Source organism: Hyaena hyaena, unplaced genomic scaffold (genome assembly GCF_003009895.1).
Source record: "Hyaena hyaena isolate Hyena2069 unplaced genomic scaffold, ASM300989v1 scaffold_1044, whole genome shotgun sequence".
Lineage (NCBI taxonomy): Eukaryota > Metazoa > Chordata > Mammalia > Carnivora > Hyaenidae > Hyaena > Hyaena hyaena.
In genome coordinates, this window is record NW_024081681.1 from 374,640 (window position 1) to 386,329 (window position 11,690).

Genomic DNA, 11,690 nt, shown 5'->3' on the forward strand with positions numbered 1-11,690 from the left:
AGCCTCCCTCAAAAATTTCAACCATTCCCATCAACAATCACCTCTGAATCTCTTCCTGGGTGTTTACATCAGCATCACAAAGTCATCATGTTCAAAGGCTGTCCAGTTCTTTCCTGCCAACTGTCAATTCCTCACTTCTTTATTTCTATTAATGGTATCACCATTATGCAATATATCAACTTTTTACCCTTTTTAATGTACACTTCTTTAAGTTTTGAAGAATGCATACAGTTTTATGACTATCACCACCGCAACTAGGATATAGAGCAGTTCCATCAACCAGGAAAATGTCTTTGTGGTCCTTTATAGTCAAACCATACCCTATCCCTAGGACCTAGAAAGCACTGGTCTGTTTTCTGTCTCTACAGTTAACCTTTTCTAGAATGTCATATAAATGGAATCATACAGTAAATAGCCCTTTAGTCTGTCTCATTTCACTTATCATAACACATTTGCGAGTTATCCATGTAGAATGTAGCAATGTATCTAGATGGTCTCCCTTTTTTCAAGATTGTAGTAAAAAAAAAAAAAAAAACCATAAGAGAAAAATGGCCATCTCAACTATTTTAAGTGTATGGTACAGTAGTGGTAACTAACTATATATACATTGTTGTGCAATCAATCTGTAGAACTTCCTCTTGCAAAACTGAAACTCTATACCCATTGAATAGCTCCCCATTTACCCCTCCTCACAGCCTTTCTGGCAACCACCATTTTACTGTGTGTTTCTAAGAACTTGGCTACTTTAGCTACCTCATATAAGTGGAGTCTTGTAGTATTTGTATTTTTTGTGTCTGGCTTATTTCACTTAGCATAATGTCCTCAAGAGCCATTGATATTGTAGCATATGACAAGATTTTTTAAGGTTAAATGATATTCCAATATATGTATATACTACATTTTCTTTATTCATCTGTTGATGGGCATTTTAGGTTGTTTCCATCTCTTGGCTTTTGTGAATAATGTTGCTATGACTATTGGTATGGAAACATCTCAAGATACTGATTTCATTTCCTTTGAATATATACCCAGAAGTGGGATTGCTGGATCATATGGTAGTTCTATTTTTTGAGGAACCTCCATACTATTTTTTATAGCAGAGTAATTCATTCCTTTTTATTTAGAGTGGAATTCCTTTGTACAGATGTCCTGCATTTTGTTTATCCATTCACCAATTTGGAGGACATTTGGATTTTTTCCAGTTTTAGGCAATTGCTTATGCATAGCTACAACTACTAAACATTTGTTTAATTGTTTTGTCTATAAAGATTTATATTTCTTTTGCATAAATATCTAGAAGTAGGATTACTGGGTCATAAGATATATATATTTGACTTTATGAGGAACTGCCTCCTGTTTTCCACAGTTCCTATATATTTCATGGTCCTAGCAGTAATATGTAAGAGTTCTAGTTCTTCAGTAGCCTCACCTACACTTGGCATTGTCAGTTTGGGATTTTTAGCCATTCTCATGGGCTGTAGTGGTGTCTCATTTTATTTTCAACTTGTATTTCCCAGATGACTAATGATGATAAGCATCTTTCCATGTCCTTATTTGCAATCCTTCTATCTCCTTTTGTGAAGTGTGTGCTCAAATCCTTTGCCCATTTTTTTTTAAGGTTTAGAGTTTTGGGGTTTTTTTAATTGGTTAGTTTATTTCTTTATTATTGAGTTCTTTATATATTCTGGATTACAGGTACATGTTATCAAATACATATTCTTGTGAATATATTTTTCTAGCCTGTGGCTTGCCTTTTCATTTGTTTACTGATATCCTTCGAAGAACAAAAGTTTTAAATTTTATTGAAAATTTTATCCATTTACCAGTTCATAAAATTTTATGAATCTCTCCATTTTTTAATCAATTGCATTGTTTTGCACATTGTGTTGTATCTCAGTTTACCAACTCTGGAATGCCCAAATATGGCTGTCTCCATTCCTTGCTTACCTTAGTGCCACCTTCTGTCACTTGTTATGGCTTATAATAGTCTCTCCTGTCTAATAACTGCTTTAACCTTCACCTTTGATAAAGTTAGGCAGATATTCTTCAGAGGAGCTCCCTGCTGGTGCTCGGATAATCAAAAAGGCTACATGCACACAGTAACTGTGAAAGAATGGCAGAACTCTCCTGTCTTGAAATGAAAACTTATTTCCGTCATTCCTAATGCACAGGCATTGCTCACCTATCTCTCCCTCTCCCTCTCCCTCCTCTTCTCATTTTCTCTCTGTCTCTCTTCTTGCTCCCACTCCTATCTTCACCCCAGCCTCTCTCTTCTAGTTCTGCCTCATTCTCCTCCTTCAAGACCTCTCTCTCCACCATCCTGTCAGTTCCAAGCTATTCGTGGGGGTTTGGAATGCAGGCGGTACCATGCTTTTCCCAGAAGCTGCCTCCCTATCACCTCTCCTGTCCAGTGAGTCTTCCAACCCTCCTCTGATACCCAGTCTTTGCCCAAGTCCTATAATTCCTCAGAAATGTACCCAACCTTGCACTCTTTTTTGTGAATTTGCCTTCAGACAAACCTATAGCCTAAGGTGTGGGTTAGGAGACCTGATCACAGACAAGTAACGAGCCTCAGCCAAAACTTTGGATTCTTCACCCTTAAAGCTTCTACAAAACGAGCTACATTATAGGACTTTTAGAAGGATTAAATAAAATAATCTTTTTTAAAAGGGCCTGAAGTCTGTTCCTGGCTTCTTATATGATATATACCCTTCCCCACCACCTCAGTTCGGGAGTTCAGTCTCATCGGGTTCCGGGTTGCCAAGATGCAGCAGCACCCCCACCAAATATTCTGTTCACAAACCCCCCATCTGGTCTCCTACGTGAGCCAACTCCTCCTCTTTGTTTAAAGCGTAGCATTTACACATGCATGTCCTGTCCCTTTCAGTGTAGCCCACTTGAGGCACTCAACACCCCCCACGACATGGTCTCGTTTTTACCTTACCTATCCCTTGTCTCCCTTATCTCCCTATGTACTCCATACATCAAGTAGAGAGACCTGTTGTCCTTACGTAGTTCAGAAAAACACACGAGTACTGTCACCTCTGGGCCACTGCCTCCACCCAGAACACTCCTCCCGCCCTCACTTTCTGTGTACCTGGAACACAAATGCTCTCGTTCTTCAAGATTTGCTTTACTGTCACTTTCTCCTCGAAGCCTATCTGTTCTCTCTGACTTTTCACAGCATTGGTACCTCTTTTCTATTTTTAGTCCATATTAGTTACTCTGTCTTACTGTTCTGTGTGACAGTCAGTTGTGTCATAACTCTTAACTCTGTTAAATCAGCCATAGGCCCATCCACTAACTTGGACAGTAACCTACGTGTACACCAAGAGTCAGTAGATACTTGTTAAATCGATTTAAACTTTAATGCATATTTTGGAACTTAAAGGTTAACACAGTGAAGTTGTCAGAAGTGACTCATAAAATTTTCAGGCTTTGGACACTTTGATTTTTGAAACCCTGCAGAGGACAGCAAAATTATCTAGTTCCAACTGGAAAAGAGTGTGTTCTCTATTTGAATCAAGGCAGTCAGTGCTCTTAAAGGGCTCCTGCACTTGGGCATGTGCTTCACTCTCCTCACTGAATATTACAAGCTACACTGCTTCTCAGTGTTAGGTTTTCTCAGTCTGCCTGTCTGATCTGGATTCTCCTTTCCCTCCAAGCCTCCTTGTTCCCAGGGCCTTATTTCTCCCCCCACATGCTTCTTAGTCTTTGAGTGGCCTAGATGTGTTTCTAAGGAAGCGTTGATTTCCTGGGTCCTCGGCCAGGGGTGACCCGCACATGACCAATTACTCTCTTTGTGTCATTCTTACCTTGGCACACATCCAGGGGGAGATACTATGTATGACCTAGTGTATTCTGAGTAGAGTGCCTTAAATCAAGAAATTACATATTTAGTGCAGTTCAGTAGACCAAGCAAGACCCAAGAGTCAAGAACTCTTAAATGTTTATCCCAGTGTGAATTCAGATTTATTGGGGAATTTCTAGCAAGCCACTTAACCTCTCTGTGTCCCTACAATATTCCTACAAAGTACTGACACGGCTGTTTAATATCAACCTTGTACTTTAACATTTTCAAAGTACACATATTTTTTTGAAATCAGTTTTCAACAGAGGACCTTCTTGCCTAGCAGTTTTATCACTTCTGATTTTTAATATGGATTTGTACTTACATTGCCTTAGATTTTGCCTTTTAACATTAATGTTTAGATGTGTTTATATTTTTTTGTTTCTTTCAGGGATTTTTTGTTTGTTTGCTTATGGTTATGTTTCTTTAAAAAAAGTATTTACATTCATTCAAAAATCCAACAAATTTAAATCTTGGAAAGCTTCCTTTATCTTCTTTTAAAAATAACATAAAATTTTAGCGAAACTGTTAGAGAAGAAGACAGAAACATGTGAATGCTTTGACCAGTGCTTTGATGCTTTAAGAGAAAACCTGAAAATTATACTGTACTAACTGTAGATGAAATCTTAATCCTCATGTGAACTTCAGATATTCTTTTTAATGCTTTATTTATTTCTGAGAGAGAGAGAGAGAGACAGCATGAACAGGGGAGGGTCAGAGAGAGAGAGAGATACAGAATCTGAAACAGGCTCCAGGCTCTGAGCTAGCCGGCAGCCCAGAGCCCAACACGGGGCTCGAACCCACAAACCGTGAGATCATGACCTGAGCTGAAGTCGGATGCTTAACCAACTGAGCCACCCATGTGCCCCCAGATATTCTTTTTAAAAACTTAATATTTATTTCTAATCTTAACTTTATCCAGTTCTAGTATAAAGAAATCATAAAATATGTAGCTTACTAATTACCTTTAAAGAACTTTTTGTCCCAAAGAGCAATAGCCTTGAATATGCTAAGCCAAATTTAGTTCTCAAGACCTGATCACCTTTCATGTTCATGTGGTCACAGTTCTCACCTGGATTTTCCCTTCCATTGTTTGACTAGTGGTCCTTTGGTGTGCTTCTCTGGGAACTGATGACAAGAGGAGCTCCACCTTATCCTGATATCAACACCTTTGATATAACAGTTTACTTATTGCAAGGCAGACGACTCTTACAGCCTGAATACTGCCCAGACCCCTTGTAAGTAGGACTTTCAACAGAATCTTCTGTCATTCCTGTATTCTTCACTTTTACAGAAATGCATGCCTTCATGATGTCTCTCATAGCATTTCTTCCTGTTTGAAACAGATATGAAGTGATGCTAAAATGCTGGCACCCTAAAGCAGAACTGCGCCCATCTTTTTCTGAACTGGTCTCCAGGATATCAGCGATATTCTCTACTTTCATTGGGGAGCACTATGTCCATGTGAACGCTACTTATGTGAATGTCAAATGTGTTGCTCCATACCCTTCTCTGTTGTCATCACAAGATAACATTGATGGCGAGGGGGACACATGATGGATGGATACCTCACCAGCCCCCTTCTGAGAAACATCATAGAACTTTCCAAACAACAGTCTACACTTTGTTCAATGTTGGTTTTTTTGTTGTTGTTTGTTTTTTTGGTCACTGCCTGGCCATTGAAAGGCCACCAGATATTTTTTGCTTTTGCCAAGATTGCACTATTATAGGACCTTACATTGCTATTTAAAATGACTGGATTCTAAGGAATTTCTTACCTGACAGAGCATCAGAGCCAGAAGCTCTGTCCCACAGGCCAGTGACCAACAGCAACCCCACAGCTGTGATGATGCTCCTGTACATGGAGGCCAGAGCCTGAATTTTAGGTTGAAGATTTTAAAAATCAGGATCCTGCATGATTTCATATGAAGAATGGAAGCAATGAATTTTGAGGGCTTCTTGATCACAGAAAATTCAGAAGTGGTAAAGTCCAGGACAGACGTGGCTCCAGTACCAAGCCACGCATTGAGAATTAAAGTGTTTCAGAGAATTTTCATGTACTGAATGGTCACTAACATGTTTTATTACTGATGTTTCCTTTTGCCCATTAGGCAAACATTCCCTTTTAAATATTTGTATACATTCCTTTTAATGGGGAAATATCCATAGGCAACACAGTCAACATTTCAAAATGGCAGGACATGAAATGTGTTTATAAATTAATAGGGATATTTACATATTGTACATAGATGACATTAAGAAGGTTCTCATAAAATAGCTTAGTCATAATGAAATATTTAGTTGTCATTTAAAAATCAACTGAGAATGATACTGTTCTTATGATCGTGGACATATAGATGATTTGTCTGTATTTTTTTTATGACGAATCTGAAAATAAAACAAATGATTTGTGATAAGTGTTTTTAAAGGTGTAACTCAGCATGTTTTTAAAGCCTAATACATCTGACTAAAAGGTTCATCAGTTCCAATCATGGCTCACGTAGGGCAAAGAAAGGATCAATGGACTGGAAATATTAGCCTCTTTCTTAGGTGGCAGTTTCCCACCCCACAATCGGAGGCAATAAAACTTTCTGGGAGTCCAGTTTTTCATTAGCACATGCTTTGTGTGAAGCAAAACATATTTTACAGGGAAAAAAAGCAATTGAAAGTTCTGGCCATTTCACCTGGATCTACGGTTATTCTGGGCAGGACTTTTGTAATGTTTTGTTCTGTGGGATTTTGTGCTTACTACTGTATAGTGCATGTGGCACAGGATACTCTGTTTTTGTCAATGTAAACATTTAAAGTATTATATTTTTATAAAAATGTTTATTTTTAATGATATAAGAAAACTTTTGTTAGGCCACGAAAATACTGCACTGTGAACATTTCAGAAAAGGTATGTCAGACTTGGATTAAGTAACAGCATAGTTCTCAATGGCTGTAAATAGTGATAAGGAAATGTACTGATTGCCAGTACACCCCACCCTCATTACATCACCAGGACTTGAAGCCAAGGGTTAACACAGAAAGCTATAAAGAGGGTGTGTTACACCAAAGCCCAATAGCAGAGCTGGGCTGACGGTTACAACTTAAACTCTTTGACCATGTTGGAATTTACCAGAAGTCACAAGGAACTGTACTGTAGAGATATACTTCAATTTAAACTTTGTTTCAGAAGCGTAGAAGAGTGATACCAATGCACAAATACTGCAAATAGTCGGTAACAAAAGAAAAAACTTTGCAGAAATAAATATCTCTACTAATATCAAGAGGATGAATGCATCAAGAGCAGAAAGAGCTGTGGAAACAACCCATCATCAAGATTACACACCTGTATATATGCTTGAGAAAGCTGCAATGTGAAAATCATGTTTGCTATTTATAAAAATGTCCTTAGATTAATGTGTCTGGACAGATTGTGAGAGTAAGTGATTCTTCTAAGAATTAGATACTTGTCACTGCCTATACCTGCAGTTGAACTGAATGGTACTTTGTATGTTAATAGCTGTTGTTTTGATAAATCATTCAATTAAAATAATGTATCATCTTGTTACTGAGAGTTGGTTATTGCTAGTCATCCTCGATTACCTCTCCATTTACATAATGACTGAGGAAGCCTAAGATTGATTTCACCTGGCTACATCAAGATCGTCCATAAATGAGAACCTTAATTCATTCCTGGGCAGCCAAAGGAATTTGCATCCTTTGAATCTCAGGAAGTCTCTGTCTTTCTAAGAGTGGTTTGCCTTGAGTTGCCAAATTACCCATATTTGCCTGTCTTTCAGCTAAGAGCATCTGTCTCCTGCTTTTAGCATGATGCTCTTCTCCAGCAAGGTGCATCCTTGGGCCAGAAGCTATGACATTAAGGCTAAAAACCCACAGTTGGCAGAGAGATAGATGTCTATTTGAGTGTTAGAGGAGAGAGGCCTTCTTATCCCCTCAAAAATACTTTTTCCATCCATACAGGGTTCCACCATTCAGGAGCCCCCAGTTACTAGAGAACATAACTTTCATGTTATCTCCATGAATATTCTTATAATGCAAGGAAATAAAAAAATTTTTTTAATGTTTGTTTATTTTTGAGAGAGAGAGCATGAGCAGGGTAGGAGCAGAGAGAGATGGAGACACAGAATCCAAAGCAGACTGACTTCAGTCTCTGAGCTGTCAGCACAGAGCCTGATGCAGGTCTCAAACCCACAAACTGTGAGATCATGATCTCAGCCATAGCCAGACACTTAACTGACTGAGCCACGCAGGTGCCCCTGTAATGCAAGGGAATTCAATGATGATATTTCCATCATCTGAAAATCATGTGACAATTTGGAGCAATATGATTTTTAAAAAGATCCAAAATCAAACTGATACCTATAAAATATAGTGGGTGACTGATTCTTTATCAAAGAGAATTCATTCCATGTACACAGACAAACTCCGTCTCAGCCAAGAAATGCTTATCTATAAGAAATTCAATCAGACTCCATGCCCCTAAAGGACAAGAACCTGTCATCTTTATATCTTTAGTATCTGGCACTTAGGAGATTCTAAAATAATTGAACTGAAACCAAATTTTCTTATCCTTAATCACTTTAAACCACCACAAAGTTATTACCTATGTAGCTTCCATGGCATTTGGTCAGCAAGGACATGGGAAGGGGAGGACCTTTCTGGGGAGAGAAGGATGAAAGGATCTTCCTTTACAAACTTTTGTTTGGTGCTCTGAATTTTTAATTACAGGATTTTTCATTTCACAACGTAAGCATCAATTGTATTTTTGTTCTTTCTGACCTACATAGCAGATTGCATCCTTAAAGAAATACAGTGAAGGAATACACAACCTGTAAAAAGTACATCAAATGTTTGCAGACATCTCCCATTATTAATCTATCCAATTGGGTTGAGGAAACAAGTTAGCATTGTATATAAGAAATTGATTAATATTTCATTTAATTCAATTATTTATTGTGCAGCTACAAATGTCAAGCACATGTGCTAGGTAATGGAGATTTAAGAATACAGCCCCTGCCACCCCAAGGAATTTAATGGAAGAGACAAACAAAATTATACAACTAGTGCATGTTCTAACTATGCATTTCTTAGATCTATAAACTATCTTGAAGAGGCATCAAAGTTTTAACTGTACGTTTGTACCTTTTGACCCCCTTTACCCGTTTCTTCCAATCCTATCCTCCACTTCTGGCTACCATGAATCTGTTCTCTGTTTCTATTAGCTTCGTTTTGATGTTCTTTTGTTTTTGTGGGGTTTTTTTGTTTTTATAGATTGCATATATAAGTGAGATTATATGGTATTTGTCCTTCTCTGTCTGACTTAACTTCACTTAGCATTATACCCTCAAGGTCCATCCATGTTGTGGCAAATGGCAAAATTTGCTTTTCTGTGACGGAATAATATTCCATTATATATCTATATCACCTTTTCTTTATCCATTTATTCATCAGTAGGCCCTTACGTTGTTTCCATACCTTGGCTTTTGTGAACAATACTGCAATGAATATGCATATGTCTTTTTGAGTTGCTGGGTTCCCCCACCCTTGGATAAATACTCAGAAGTGAAGTTACTAAATCAAATGGTGGTTCTAGTTTTAATTTTTTGAGGAACGTCCATACAGTTTCCCAATTTACATTCCCACTCAACAGTTCACATCCTTATCAACACTTGTTATTTTTTGTCTTTTTGATAATAGCCATCCTAACATGTAAGGTGATACCTCATTGTGGTTTTTTTCATCATTGTTTCCATGATGATTAGTGATGTTGAACATCTTTTCATGTGTCTGTTGGCCATCTATCTGTCTTCTTTGGAAGAAAGTCTATTCAGATCCTCTGCCCATTTTTAAATCATTGCTTTTGCTGCTCAATAGTTAATTTCTTTATATAGTTTGGGTATTAGCCCCTTACCATATATATGTTTGGCAAATAGTTTCTCCCATCCCATAGCTGGCCTTTTTGTTTTGTTGATGGTTTCCTATTCTGTGCAGAAGCTTTTTAGTTTGATATAGTCCCACATATTTATTTTCGCTTTTGTTACCTTTGCTTTTGACATCAGACTCAAAACTTCATCTCCAAGGCCTATATCAAAGAGTTTACTGCCTGTGTTTTGTTTAAGGAGTTTTATGGCTTCAGATCTTAATTTATTTTGAGCTAATTTTTGTGTGTGGTGTAAGATAGTAATGTTTCCTTCTCTTATAAGTGGCTGTTCAGTTTTCTCAACACCCTTTATTGAAAAAACTGTCCTTTCCCCACTGTGTATTCTTGGCTCCTGTGTTGTAAACTAATTAACCATATATACATGGATTTATTTCTGGGCCCTCTTTTCTGTTCCATTGATTGATGTGTCTATTTTTATTCAACACCATACTGTTTTGATTCCTATAGCTTTGTAATGTAGTATGAGATCACAGTTTAAACATTCCAAAGTGAAGCCCCCTGGGCAAATAGATCAAACACTGACCTACCTTGTGCAAAATACTGAACCTCTCTCAAATAGGTTAATCCTATTTATTTCACAAAGTTGTTTGAAAACTAAAAAATAGTATAGAAAGGTACCTAGTACACCATAGTTGCTCATTAATTGTGATATTATTATTATCTTCAATCTTGAGTAATAAGAGCCCAGGTAATCTGTGGTTGATTGAAAGGAGAAATTAAACCTCAGAGGCAACTTACAGATGTTTAAATCCAATCCTTACCCCATCCCTCATCTGATACCTGCTTTATACATTAGAAGCAGAGTTGTTATTTCAACTTTTCCTTCAGTTTTGATGTGGCAGTGTGTGTGGATGGGGGTGGGGGATAAATAAGAAGGGTAGCAAGACAGTGACAAAATGGCAACAGCTTCCCTCTCAGTGCCAGATACCTGAAGAATACCTCCACCCCTTCCTTCTTGTTTCCTTAAACTCCCTACTATTTCTTTAATTACCTCTCTAATGACTAATTTCCTTTTTTCTGGTTTGGTCTTCAGACCTAGAATATACAACAGACATGAAAAAAATTTTTCTAAATTCCAGGAAAGTTGCATGAAGACGCAATAACAGGAGTCACAATTCTCAGTATTCATGTCTAGAGATTATTACTGTTCTTTGTTTTGCTCGAATGGATGGTTAATGATTATTCAGATTCAGGAAAATGTGGGCTTAATACAGTATTGTTTTAGTTATGTGATGTATGTTTGGAAGATAGGGAATACTTCATTAATATTATAATCCATCTGGATGACTAGACAGGTAACTACACAGACAATTTCAAGAGATAGGTATGCAGACATTATGCCCCAAAGTAAGAAATGCTTATTGCTTTTAATTCCATAAAATGTTTTTCCTTTTCATACTTGACATTTTTCTTAAAGACTATCTCAATTCCCTATCTATCAAAAATTGGAAATAAGTTCAGTCATAAACCAGTGAAATATTTCAGTGGTGAATTGAAGGTAATAAAACAAAGGCTTGCCCAAACTGTCCTTTGTTGTAAATTTACACCAGAGGTCTAGATTACGTCAGCCTGAGGTATTGATCACAATGCTGAGAGGTTTATAACTACTATTGACTTACCATGCGACCCAGGAGCAGAAATCTAGGAAAATTGCAAAAGCATATCTACGGTAATGAAAAGCCCATCATTAATAGAACTTACTATCCTGTCATCTAACTAGTACTGTGTTGGCTTTAAGGCAAATATTTAACAAATGCTGGAAACAGAAGGATTCTGTCTTCTCCCTTTTCTCCATTGCTGGCTCCTGAGCTATTCTGATAAATGTGTTTCCCTTCATGCCAACAAAAAGTATAGGTTAAAAAAAAAAACTGAAACGAATTAGTTAATTAG

At 37.4% G+C, this 11,690-nt stretch overlaps 1 protein-coding gene across 3 annotated transcripts in view; it reads left to right on the forward strand.

Annotated features, from left to right (window-relative positions):
* MET (MET proto-oncogene, receptor tyrosine kinase) overlaps positions 1 to 7,406 on the forward strand; it is a 110,804-nt gene extending 103,398 nt beyond the window's left edge. For all 3 annotated transcript variants that reach the window (XM_039222057.1, XM_039222056.1, XM_039222058.1), the window contains 2 exons: positions 4,952 to 5,088; positions 5,197 to 7,406. In XM_039222057.1, the coding sequence (XP_039077988.1) occupies positions 4,952 to 5,088; positions 5,197 to 5,407 (348 nt within the window). In that variant the 3' untranslated portion in view covers positions 5,408 to 7,406. The remainder of the gene's footprint in view (positions 1 to 4,951; positions 5,089 to 5,196) is intronic.
* The last annotated feature ends 4,284 nt before the right edge of the window (positions 7,407 to 11,690 follow it).